Here is a 14,391-nt window from a genome sequence, read left to right on the forward strand (position 1 = left end):
AAGCGGATGCCATGCCTGTTAAATTTGGTCGACTTCTTTGAGACAGTCACCAAGCCATAGACGAGGGGAAGACAGTGCACAGCGCCTACCTTGACCTGGCCAAGGCCTTCGATATTACTCCCCACTCAGGTATAATAGATAAAATCTCTCAACTAGGCATCAATCCATATGTTACCAGATGGGTAGCAAACTGGGTCACTGATAGAACCCACCTAGTCAAAATAGGGGAAGCCACCTCAAGTAGTAGACCTATAACAAGCAGTGTACCCCCAGGGATCGGTCTTGGGGCCTCTGCTGTTTGGGATATACTTCTCAGAGGTGCAGGTCAAATCTAGTGGGCTATGGCTGACCAGGTTTGTAGATGACTGCAAGCTGGGTGCTGTCATCAATTCCCCTAGTGATGTGGACATCCTCCAAGAGGGTCTCACCCAAACAAATGACTCATGCCAGAAACATGGCCTCAAACTGAATGCCAAAAAATGCATCATCATCCCTTTTGGGGAGAATGACATCCCCACAAATTATCACATTGATAATAAGGCACTAGGCACGCAATCAGTCGTGAGGGACTTGGGCACCCAGGTTGATAGCAAACTGGCTTTTGAGCACAATATTGTCTCCATTGTACGAAAAGCTTTCTACATGGCCCACTTCATTATTAAGGGTATCTCATCCAGGGACAAGGTGGTCATAACATCCCTGTATTCTTCTCTTATAAGACCCATTATTGAGTACAATGCCCCTTTCAGCATGTACCTCATAAAACACATGCAGCAGCTGGAGAGACCACAGAGGGTCCTCACCTGGAGAATCCAGAGCCTCAAAAATCTACCCTACACAGATAGGCTAAAAGTCCTGTCCCTCTACTCAGTCTCCTACAGACTCCTTAGAGGTGACCTCTGTCTGGCATACAAAGCAATCTCAGACCCTGCCCTGATGGGACTGCTGCATATCCACAAGTCAAGCTACACTTGAGTAACCCACATGCATGACCTTAACCTGATCTGTGACATCAATAGGACTTGTAGGTGGGACAGATTTGTGTCCCAGAGACTCACGTTTTGTGGAATAGACTCCCTCTCTGCGTAAAGCAGAGTATCTCATTAAACCTTTTTAAGCACATCCTGGATAACTGCATGGGGAACAGAAAATATACCCCTGGGATTCCACCTGTGTCCCTGCTTGACAGTGGCATAAGGTGCTGAATTGTTGGAACATGGGCTAAATTCTTGGCTAGGCTTGTAAGGGCCTCAGGACCAGTAGCCTAGTAACTTCCTATGATCCTATGATCCTATGTAAGAAGATGTGTATATGTTAGAAGATGGGGTAGTTCAGGCATTTTAGTGCTATACAGTGTTGGGCTCCGAAAGGGGTATTTTCTACAAATGTATCCTCTGACAAAACATACAAAGATCTACTAATGTACCCATGCCACTGATATGGCAGCTAGAAAATGGAAGCTCTCATTGGTTCTTCTGAATCAGATGTTCAACTGTCAGATGTAACCTCCTTTAGAGCTCCATGGGTTATGGTTTATGAGGCAGGATGAGAAGTAGAATCTCTGTATGAGTGGAACCCACAGACTGACCCCCCCTTTCTGAAAATGGGGGAACACCCCCCTAAGGTATCAAACTTAGAGGTACTGCTTCATGTTCTATGTAGCACTGAAATAGCATATTAATTATTACAGGCCAACAACAGCCAGGATTGTCAGCATTTTGGATGGGATGTCCTCCACTTCCACATTTGTCATCATGGAACTATTTAATCACCAACAGTGACCTCATCTACACAAGTGTTTACAGTCCCACCAGCTGCAGCTGGCACTGCCTCCTGAGAAGGGCACACGTGCAGCAGATTCAAGAGTTCCTTAAAGTCTTTCTTTCCATCCTCTCATAATATCCCTTTTTGAAATCAGTGTTTCTCCATCCTTGTTAAAAAAAGTCCTACTTCCCCTTCAGAGATGGCAGATGGTTTGACAAAATCTCTTTGTGGTTATCTGGAAGTCATTCCCTGTGGCCTTACCAGACTATTTCTACACCCAGTCTTTTGAGTTGATGACTTCTGCAGTTGCTGTTTTCCTGACCTGTCTTTACCTCTGTGCCACATACAGACTCCCCTGCTAGCACTGAATGGAAGGCTTCATTGTCTAACTTGTTGGTTTCCTTTTCTGCTGATGTTTAACATCACGTCATAGTTTTACAATGCTGATAAGTGCTGACCACATTTTAGCTTTTTGATTCCTCCTAAACTATTGAGATCTTGAACAGGATGCATTAGTAGTCCATTCCCTGACTTCCTCAGGTATGCAAGAGAAGGCCTTCTGAAGGAGGGCGCTATCTCATCCAACACTAAAACAGCAGTTTTCATGGCACTATTACTACCAGTTTAGGTAAACTGGTTCTGTCCTGCTACTGCTTGTTGGGTATGACCCAACTCTTCACAAAGCAGCAATCAGCTGATAGATCAACACATCTGTAGATCAGAGTGTCCAGAGCATATGACATCTGGCAACATAAGTGCAAAGTTGATCACTGACATTGGTACTGAGCACACATAGGCTCATCCTTGTGTTCATAAATGTCAGGTAAACATACTCCCCCTCTTAACGTGATTACCATGCAGTGCCTTTTATCTCTGTATTCTAAATCAATCACCTTCACCTCGCTTGCTCCTTTTCTGTCTGTCTCTCTCTCTCTCCTTCATGCTCCCAATGATATGCCTGTATGAACATGTACAATATATGATCAGCCTACGATATTGTATAAATGCCATACTCTTATGCTTTGTCGAATACTCTCATGTTATTACTCTCTGCAAATGTCCACTAAGGACATGCTGCCTAATGGATGGATGGTCACTCTTTCTCTTTGACTTGCACTACTTATGATATGTAACTGTTTTAATCATAGTTTTTAAGGCATAAATATTGTATTGTCTTATTGACCACTGTTACTCTTGTTTGTAATGTACTTAATAATGTGCTGGCTATTTTTCCCAATGTAATTCTTTTTGTAGTTGTATCTATTTAGTGGAGTTTTCTCTCTGGGCCTCCATTGAAAATGGACCAACAGCCCAGTCAGACTTTCCCAGTAAACAAATGTAAAATAAATAAAAACAAATAAATAAATATGTTATACATAGTCTGTGACTTCATAGAAGTCCAAAAATGTTTCACTACTCAAGTGCAGATCCACAAAGCAATTTATCACAGTCATACCCCCCAACTTGGTATCTCTATTGTTCCCCACATGAGTACTCAAATAGGACAACTGAATCAGTAGGAAGTACCCTATCAAGTACTTCACCCACAATGTCTAACGTGACCTGACAGTCTGAAAATATGTCTGGCATTTGTGCACAAACAACGAAGAGAGATTTTCCTTTCAGACAAAACTCTACCAGCAGAAACACCAACAGTATGGTGTGTAGCTGGGAGGTTGTGACTATTGCCGCATTTCCCAAGGGTCAGCTCCAGACTAGGGCAAAGACCAGTATCAGTCTAGAAGCCTTGTTTCAGGACCAATGCTATATGTTATGGTATAATAACCTATATATAAAAGGTATTCCTTTATATCTCACACAAGGTCTGTCTCCTTCTCCATAACGAAGTGGACATTTCATGTCCCAAAACACAGTTTCCATTGCCAAGGTTAAGTCCTTCCTAATTTGTCTAACTCCTACTTGTCACTCATTTGCTATCACACCTGACCCCCCCTTCACCTTGCAAGTGGTTACACCTGACCCCCCTTCACCTTGCAGGTGGTCACACCTGAACCCCCTTCACCTTGCAGGTGGTCACACCTGACCCCCTTCACCTTGTAGGTGGTCACACCTGACCCCCCCTTCACCTTACAGGTGGTGACCCAACATGCTGGCCTTGACAGACTATTGGGTGACCAGCCACCAGGCACTTTTACAGTGAAGACCATCCCCAAGCTTGGCTCCTGAGCTGGGGACTAGTATCCCTTTCTTTGAGAGGTTCTCTGATTCTGTAACTAGACGGTCAGCAGTCGGGGTGATATTGTGGATCTACAAAATTGTTGTTGTAGGATCATAATGCCTTGCAAGCCCCTCACCCACAGCTAGATCAAAATTTAAGGAGGGGATCATTCTCATGAAGAAAGCTAGAAGATCCATCCATTCTTCTTTCTGTGAATCCATAGAATCTTGTCTATTCCTTCAGCAGTTATTTTGATGATTCAGGTTTAGTTTATTGTCATGCATTCCTCTGTCACCTTCTCATAAAACAATGCTCGTTTCATACTAGCACGTTTACTGCAAAATCACTGTTTTCTTTTAATGTTTGTTTATATTTTGTTAATTTTGTTTAAAGTAGCTGAAGAGAAGCGTCACAAGATAATTGCTGTAGCAGTTATCAGCACAAGGATTTTAGAAAATGAACTGATAGATATACAGAAAAAGTTATCTGTATTGCACTAGTTGATGCTTTTAAAGTACTAAGCTGTTTATTTTATTTTACGTTTGTTTACCAGGAAAGTCTGGCTGGACACAGGTCCTCTTTCAGTGGAGACCCTGGGAGAAAAAATCCACATTTACAGCAGAACAATTGTACAAAATTTCAAAACATTACACCAGAGAAGTAGCACGTGGATACAGAGTAATACGTGCAGTGAGTTCTTAATACATCGATTTTACATGTATAGACTAAGCTTAATGAACATTTGTAATAATAGTAGATACTAATATTTCTACCCACCACAAAACTTTATGTATGTGCTTAACTATGAAGAGATAACACAGGTAAACAATAATATATTATCAGGCAGAGATAATAGTAAACAGATAATAGACCAGTTACTAATTGAGAAAATTTGCAGGAAATTTTGGGGGCTGTTATTATGTATTACCTAGATTATATATTTTTTCATTACACTGAGACTGTAAGAAGCACCTGCAAAATATATAAATATAATATATAATGTAGCTTTTTCATGGCAGTGAATGAGAGGTTAAGGAACAGTTTGGAAGCGATACTGGGACTGCAGCATTGCAGTTATTGTTGAATAACAGTGCAGGTACTGTGTCTACCTGTATGACGACATGATATTAGAATGTATGATGCAATATTGCTGCAAAATGCCTCCTTTCTGTAATTATGAGTTTGTTTGAAATTTTATTGCTGCAGCTTTAAATGCCATAGTCAATACAAGCCATATGTGATGCATACAATTTTAGAAATATAAATATGCATATACCCATGAGTCATAGGTGCCACTTCCATCATTCATCTTCATTGGGAAGATTTTAGGTCGCAGTGAGTTTCATCGCAGTGCATTGTACTGTGCAAGTCGGCAGTGTGTTTTTTGTTTATTTCCCCTTTTTTCCACAGTGGTATAACCATCGAGTTGCTATATATTATTCTGGGCTGTGTGTGGGGCTTACCTCCCACATCAGGGGGGTCCATGCGAGGTTTGCTCCTCCTGTAAACAAGATGTTCTCTAGTTTTATAGTTTTTTTTTTACTCAACTGATTATATTGTTATATGAAGTTACAGTTGAGAAATATAAAGCAGTGCTAGAATTCTGATGAGGGTAAAGCTGTCAGATGATATTTTGTTTTTGCTTGGTTTATGCTTAAACTGAATGTGAGACTGGATTTAACATCTATGTGTTTTTACCATTCAATAAAGATTTAAATAATCCAGTGCTCTTATAAGAAGATCTGCATTGCTTTGTCTGTTTAAAGTGAGTGCTTTTCCCTGAACTGGATCCGGTTTCAGTGGCAGCCTTTGATTGGTGAGATGTAGAATGTACCAGTAATTTAGCCTTAAATTCTCCTTAAGTCTTTTTCATTTCTAACGTGAGTTGGGAAGAGGTTCTAAGTGTCAGCTGCAGGAGTAAGAAAGGGCTTATTATCAAATGACAGTCTGCTTGCAAATCAATTTAGGGATTATATATCCTGATTCTGTGATTTTAGTAGAGAATCGTACAACAGTGTTTTTAATTTGTGGACTACAGGAACAGTGGTTGAGGTGAAGTCTGAATATCAAGTTAGAAATCATAAATGTGCTTCTACCAGCGATGGGAACCTGACCTACCATCTGAAAAGGGAGACTCACGATGTTCATACAGATGTACAAATATTATTAACATTCATAATTTCTGTATTCAATAACTAGTTTAACAGGACTGGTGGGGAGTTCCCAATAAAAAATGAAGTTATAGTAATTAAGAGGATTATGAATCGGAAATGGTATACCCCAAAGAAATGTGCATGCAGCATAAACACGTTATAACTGCTGCAAAGAAATGGTCAGAAAAACATCTATACTATTCTGCCTCTGGGATTCATTTAAAGAAGCTTGGTTGAAGAGATTATTTGACTCAAAAGAAGACACAAACCTTTGCGCAAGTTGTGATATGGGTCCTATTAAAAAGAGTTAAAAAATCATGATGATTCTGGTACTCATTGCATACAAAGTAACTCTTGCCATGGCCAATTAGCTCGCCTCAGGAAACGACTACAAAGCTTTATTTAATTCATACACTGTATGGTACAAATGAGAAACAATTGGAAGAAAAGTTACATCCTTCTCCGCGGTGGTTCTTTTTTTTTTTTTAAGGTGATATATTTTATTTTTTTCTAAACACCTTTATTGAGTTATCACTTGTGACATAGACAAATGTAGATTCATATAAAAGTAATCACACTATAATTAGCATAACAAACATTTTATTTCATATATATATTTTTTTCTAACCACCTTTATTGAGTTATCACTTGTGACATAGACAAATGTAGATTCATATAAAAGTAATCACACTAATTAGCATAACAAACATTTTATTTCATATATATATTTTTTTCTAAACACCTTTATTGAGTTATCACTTGTGACATAGACAAATGTAGATTCATATAAAAGCAATCACACTATAATTAGCATAACAAACATTTTATTTCATATATATTGCAATATATCATATAAGCTAAGCAACATTACATCAATTATTCAATTCCTGCATTTTTTGTAAACAAGAAACATCTTTATGAAACCATCAATTACTACATAGCCAATCGTACATTTATACAAATGAAAACAAGCCACACTGACACAATCCTAGTTGCAAGCATTTTATATCACAAACCACACTGACACTTTTCCAGCTGCAAACATTATACATCACTTATAATCTACCCAATTATTTTCAGTCAAACATTGCATAGCTCATTTAAGTCCTGCCGCCTTTTAAACCTCATTCTTCCCTTGTATGTCTGGTTCCCACAATTCAGCTGAAATGCTTGATTTTCACATATTACTGATAATTGTCTTCAAACTGCAATTATATTCATTACGCCTTTCCATTTTAGACCCTGTATTGTTCAGATTTGTATTTTTACATTTGTCCATTAATAGTACTTTTTGGCTGTCTAAATATGCTGATGACACTAAAACTGGAACATTTTTAGCATCGTTAGATTAGCATTCAATTCATATGTGTTCTAACTACTGAATACTGAAATACAATGGGTCTTAATATTCATTTCTCAAAGAGTGGAGTTATATACTTTTGTCATTTTACACTAAAGAACTTGTTGGAAATCATGTTATACTGGAATTAACTGAATACAGAGAGCTTGGTGTGTGTGTGTGTGTGTGTGTGTGTGTGTGTGTGTGTGTGTGTGTGTGTGTGTGTGTGTGTGAGTGTGTGTGTGTGTGTGAATATATATATATATATATATATATATATATATATATATATATATATATATATATATATATATATATATATATATATATATATATATATATATATATATATGTATATCTGTGTGTGTGTGTGTGTGTGTGTGTGTGTGCACATATATATATATATATATATATATATATATATATATATATATATAAAGAGAGCGAGAGAGAGAGTAGGAGGAATTGATTCTCAGCAAGGAAAACTGGCTAGACTTAAAATGGCCTATGAGGACAGCTAGCCTAGTACTTACCTATGAACCCAATACACTGATGATGAATTTTCATTGATAGCAAAATCACTTTCACCTAAAAAAAAATATCACAGTAAAGTGATTGTAAATGAAATGCATGCATGCATTACATTTGCAATCAACTAAATAACCAGAAACGTTGCTTTTACATGGGAGCTCCCACCCACACCACTGGAAATTAAATATACTAACTTCCTGGTCGCATAGTTGTTGAGAAAGGGGATAGCTCTTAACATTATCAAACTGCAGTTACAGTAATATAATGCAACCACTTGTATCAGTAACAAAAATGACCAAAAAAACCAACATGTAGTGAATGCTTTCCATGACCACATCTATTGCACCCATATATGTATATTTATATATTTATATATCTGCACCCATATATGTATATTTATATATTTATATATCTGCACCCATATATGTATATTTATATATTTATATATCTGCACCCATATATGTATATTTATATATTTATATATCTGCACCCATATATGTATATTTATATATTTATATATCTGCACCCATATATGTATATTTATATATTTATATATCTGCACCCATATATGTATATTTATATATTTATATATCTGCACCCATATATGTATATTTATATATTTATATATCTGCACCCATATATGTATATTTATATATTTATATATCTGCACCCATATATGTATATTTATATATTTATATATTTGCAATCTGTAAGAGTAAATGTTCATAACAGCAAATGCTTTTAAAGGCTTGTTTTTCAACCTTTCAGCTTCTTTGCATGTGAGATCAGGGAGTAGTAGGGTCTTGGAATTTGCACCCCCCCCATTGTGTGATCACCTAGATGGTATGTATAATAAGCGTGGGATGGGGGAGGTGCCTTCATTTAGTGATTCACTCTTTTTTAGATTCAGTCTAAAAAAATGCTGTTTTTGCATTCACTCAAGTGACACATTGCTCAATCAGGAGACACTCATATATATATATATATATATATATATATATATATATATATATATGTGTGTATTTCGACATATACACACATTGTTATTTATTGGATGGCTGCAGTCTTTTATGTGAATTCATACTGCCTGTTTGTTTATACACAGGTTGAACCTGTAAATGGTTTGTCGATACTGTTGTTCTACCCCAATTACCAACCTGAAATAAAATAAATAATAAATAAACTTCATCCGTACGTAACCCCTTTTTCACATTTTTGCACATAAGGTCAGGGTGTCACTTCAACAGTGACAATCCCATCTAGAGTCAAGGTTTACACTACTGTGTGGCTCGCCCTGCCATGTTAGCTCTTACACCCTCACACCTATGACCATTTTAGTGTCCATTCCATCTACTGCATGTCTTTGAAATGTTGGAAGAAACCAGAGTACTTGGAGGAAACCCACATGAACACAGGAAGGACATGCAGACTCTGCACAGAAGGCATCCCAGCCAAGCAATGAACCAGGGAACCTCATCTGTGAGGTGACAACGCAATTAGTTGTGTCACTGCTCCGCTTTACCTATATGAAAATCTCTGTCTTATTCTTATATGACTGACAACAAAAATATAACTGATTTAGATGGCATCATACTTGCCCTCTTTGGCTTGAAGTGGACTGACCAGTGTCCAGATTGACCGATGCCAAACAAGGGTTTGTTTATTTATGATGATAGTTCTCTATTTCTGTATCTGATTTGCTGCATTAAAATTGTTCTGTTTCTCTGTGTCACCGTTAGGTCTAGAACATGACATGAAGAGAAGTCAAACGAATTAGGCCTTCTCCAGATAATACATAATCAAACAAAAAAATGATTCAGTATATTAGCATTTAAGTGATTGCTTACTTCAATTCATAATGAAGTATTACTAAAATAAAATATTTATTTTTATTTATCTTTTTAAGGTGCAAAGAAGCCAAAGCCATGGACCAAAATAGTGCTTTTCCTCTTCTGTTGCTTCCAGCTGGTCACAACCACAGCTGTGATTATCTTATGTAAGTGTGTTTACAAACTGTTATTAGTCTTTGAGACATTTGTGTATTTTATGACATTGCCGTTTTTGGGATTTGAAACTCCAGGCATGAGCAGTGCGAACGTGGGCATTTATAAGCCTAGCCAGAGTGTGTCGGCTTTGACCACCCCATTGATTAATTAACTGATCCTCTGTCAAGCAGAGCCAATGAAGTGATCCCAGGGGTGTATTTTCTGTTACCCATCCACTCGTCAAGGTTTCTCTTGAAGAGTGTTAGTGAGGGGCTCTGCCTGATGTAATTCGGAATTTTGTTCCAAAGCATGAGGAGTCTGTGACAGGAATCTATCCCTCCAGCATATTCTATTTATTGTTGTGGCGAAGTTTAACTCACTAGCACACGTGGCTCGCAGTGACTTGGATTTCTTTAGGTGGAGCATGTCCATCAATTCTGAGCTGGACATGGCTTTGTAAGTCAGGCAGAGATCACCTCTGAGTAAGCGATGTGCCACTGAGTACAGCCGGAGTTTTTTCATTCGGGCTGCATAGGACATATGTTTGAGACCAGTAATCCTCTTGGTGAGGTACTTTTGTGGTCTTTCTAGCTGTTGGAAGTGTCTTGTGAGGTATGATTGTCAAAGGAGAGATTACTATCTACCTGGGTCCCCAGATCTCTTATTACTTCTTCTGTATTAAGGGGGCTGCCACCTATGTGGTAATTCTTGGGTGTTTTGTTTTTCCCAAATGGGATGACTATGAATTTTTTGGCATGTAGCTTGAGGCCATGACTTTGACACCAGGTGTCCGTCTCAGTAAGGCCCTTTTAGAGGATGTCCGTGTCAGCCAAAGAGTCAGTTATGGCTCCCAGTTTGCAGTCATCAGCAAACTTGATTAGCCATAGTCCTCCTGTGTTTGCCTGTACTTCTGATCAGTATATGCCGAACAGTAGGTGTCCCAGGACCGAGCCTTGTGGGACACCACTTGTGACTGGTTTAGAGTCGGACCTGGAGCCCGCTATTCTTACCGTGTGAGTTCTGTCTGTAAGCCACTTGGCAACCCATCTCATGACGTAGGGGTTTATGTTCAGGCTAGTAAGTTTTTCTGTAATACCCGAGTGGGGAATGGTGTTGAAAGCCTTGGTGAGGTCAAGGTAGGCTGTGTGAACCACCTTTCCCTCATCTATGGCCTTGGTGACTGTCTCAAAGAAGTCAACCAGGTTTAGTAGGCATGATCTGCCTTTAACAAAGCTGAACTGGGTCAGGTCAAGTGTTTGGAGGTTCCCAATGTCTTTGTTAATGAGTTCCGTGAAGATGAGCTCCATAGCCTTGCAGACCAGGTTAGTCAGGCTTATGGGTCGATAGTTAACAGGGTCAGTTGTGGCCCCTCCTTTGTGGAGAGGAATAACCGTTGCTATGCGCCATTCTATGGGCATGTAGCCTGTGGAGAGGCTGAGGTTGAACAGCGTGTTTAAGTGGGGGGTTAGTTCATTCTGTAGTTTGTGCAAGACGCAGCCTGGGACACCATCTGGTCCCATTGACTCTGTGTTTTTGGCTTTTGAAAGGGCTGTTTTCACCTGTGCGTCTGTGATTTTTGGGACACTACACTTTTCCAGTATTGTTGTGAGCCCTTTTGGCGGTGAGAGGGGGGTGAAGTTTGCACGGAATCTATCTGCCAGGATGTTGGCAGTATCAGTAGGTTCAGTATATTTTCTGCTATTTTGCACTATCTCAGAGCATATCTGCAAATTGCCACTTAGATTCTTAACATAGCTAAAGAAGGCTTTGTGGTTATCTTTTGAATCCTTGGCTATTTTTCTTTCGAAGTTAGCCGTGGATGATTTCATGAGGGACCTCATTTTCTTACTGATACTGATCAGGAATGTCTTTCCTTTTTGGGATTTGCTTTTTTCCTAAACTAGTTTCCTCCTTCTATTGTATAGCCTGTTTATTGCAGGGGTCCACCAAACTGGTTTCCTTCTCTTAGAGGAGTGAGTCTTGGTTTTGCTAGGCACGATCCATGCATCCTTGTAGGTGCTCATAGAGTGCATTTGTAAAGGTTTCTGCATTTTGGGCAGCATTATCCTTTAGCGTGGGGGCTGTGAAACTTACCACCTCTGTCTTAAGTAAGGTGAAGTTTGCCTTAGAAAAGTATTTTACTGTGATTTCCTTAGTTGGGGGTGGTGGTGGAGTGTGGACATCTAGAGTGATTAGTTTATGGTCTGATCTAACCAGTGAAGGGGTTGACCTCCGGTGTGGAATTCCTGTCGCCCATGTTGGTGATGACCAGGTCCAATATGTTTTCACCTCTGGTAGGGGAGTTTATCAGCTGATCCTGGGCGTTTGAGTTGATGAATTCTATGAAGCGCTGGGCCTGAGAATTTGTACTCGAGTAGTTTTCCCAGTGAATGGTAGGGTAACTGAAATCACCCAATATCAGGGTGTTTGGTAGGACCTTCATGTTTTCCAGTGTCTCCAGAAAGGTGGAGTGGTGGTCCTGGGTCATGGAGGGTGATCTGTAGCAGGCCACAATTTGCATTGCAGATTTGCCCGATGTTAGTTGCACATGGATAATCACAGTGCCTCTTGCTGTTTTGGGAGGCATAAACAGAGCTTGAATGTTACAGCACAAAGGCACAAAAATTACAGAACCAACATCCTGGCAGATAGGGTCAGTGCTAACTTTACCCCCCCCCCACACCCCCTAAAGGGCCCATGCTAATGAAGAACTTTGCTTGACATAAATGCCTGTTCCAGAGTATGGGAAGTCTCTGGGACAGGAATCTATCCCTCCAGCATGTTCTGTTTATTGTGCTGACAAGGTTTAGGTCCCTAGAGCGTGTAGCTCAGAGGGATTGGGATTTCTTTAAGTGGAGCATGTCCAACAGCTCTGGGTTTGACATAGCTTTGTATGTTAGGAAAAGATCGCCTCTGAGTAGGCGATATGCAACGGAGTAAAGCTGGAGTTTTTTGAGATGGTCTGCGTAGGGCATCTGTTTGAAGCCAGTAATCCTGTTTGTGAGGTCTTTCTGTGGCCTTTCCAGTTGTTGTAGATGTCTTGTGAGGTGCATACCAAAAGGGGCATTGTACTCTATAATGGGTCTAATGAGTGATGAGTAGAGGGGAACAATGACCTCTTTTTTTCTGGATGAGAAACCTTTTGTGATGAGGTGAGCAACGTAAAAGGATTTCCTGACCACTGTGGAGATGTGATTATCAAAGGAGAGACTACTGTCCACCTGTGTCCCAAGGTCTCTTATCACATTTTTGGCATACAGAGTTTTTACCAAAGGGGATGCCAATACACTTTTTGGCATTGAGCTTCAGGCCATGGCTTTGACACCAGGCATCTGTCTCAGTGAAGTCCTTTTGTAGTATGTCCACCTCGTTAGGAGTTTCAATTATGGCTCATAGTTTGCAGTCATCTGCAAACTTTGTTAGCCAAAGACCTTCTGTGTTAGCCTGTACTTCACAGTGTAGATAGCAAACAGGAGGACCCAGGACTGAAGACCTGTGGTACCCACCTAAACCCTTTAAGTTGGATTTGGAGTCTGCTAGTTGCTCACAGTGTGGGTTCTGTCTGTGTATAATTCCAATCTTGGTGAGATTTATATACCCTTGGTGAGATCTAGATAGCCTGTGTGAACCACCTTGCCCTCATCTATGGCTTTGGTGACTGCTTCAAAGAAGCCAATCAGGTTTAGGAGACATGATCTGCCTTTTACAAACCCGAACTGGGTATTGTCCAGAGTTTGGAGATTACCAATGTCTTTGTTTATGAGTTCCATGATGATACATTCCATGGCCTTGCAGACCAGGCTCGTCAGGCTAATGGGGCGGTAGTTCCTGGGGTCCGTCGTGGCTCCTCCTTTGTGGAGTTGGATAACTCAACTTTATCATTATACTGAAGTGCCATTAGAAGTGTTAGTGATAAATCTATTGCAAAGCTTTGCATTTTCATGTGATGAAGTCATCATGGTGGTCTGATATCCAATCATGTTTGGCGTATCAGTATCATGTGACAAGTTTTGAGCTTGGTAGATGGAATTTGCCTTTTCATGTGATGAAGTCATCATGGTGGTCTGATATACAATCATGTTTGTCGTATCAGTATCATGTGACACGTTTTGAGCTTGGTAGAAGGATTCCTCAGCTACTGAGTAACATGACTAAAGAACTGGAAAGCTTACTTCAGCCTAACTGACAAGATAAACCATTTTATCTCTTTCTTTTTTGTGTAAATGCAATGCTCAGGGAATAATTTAATGCAAATTACCAATAATCAGTGACCACATTATAGGAGGAGTTAACAGATACATTATGTGCAGATGGAGATGAGGGCAATGATACAATTGTAGCAAGACTATTTAGAATGATCACAGTATACATAATTAATAAAGATTTTCAGAGTCAGACATAATGTTTTCAGAGCAAACAGAAATTGTTGGCACTATAAAT

General features: G+C 39.5%; 1 protein-coding gene across 1 annotated transcript in view; it reads left to right on the plus strand.

Annotated features, from left to right (window-relative positions):
* Window positions 1–14,391, plus strand: part of LOC122808662 (C-type lectin domain family 10 member A-like) — a 96,578-nt gene that overhangs the window by 14,819 nt on the left and 67,368 nt on the right. Inside the window, exon 2 of the mRNA XM_044079638.1 lies at window positions 9,873–9,962. Within this exon, the coding sequence (XP_043935573.1) occupies window positions 9,873–9,962 (90 nt within the window). The remainder of the gene's footprint in view (window positions 1–9,872; window positions 9,963–14,391) is intronic.

Source organism: Protopterus annectens, chromosome 8.part0 (genome assembly GCF_019279795.1).
Source record: "Protopterus annectens isolate FY-2018-M chromosome 8.part0, PAN1.0, whole genome shotgun sequence".
NCBI lineage: Eukaryota > Metazoa > Chordata > Ceratodontiformes > Protopteridae > Protopterus > Protopterus annectens.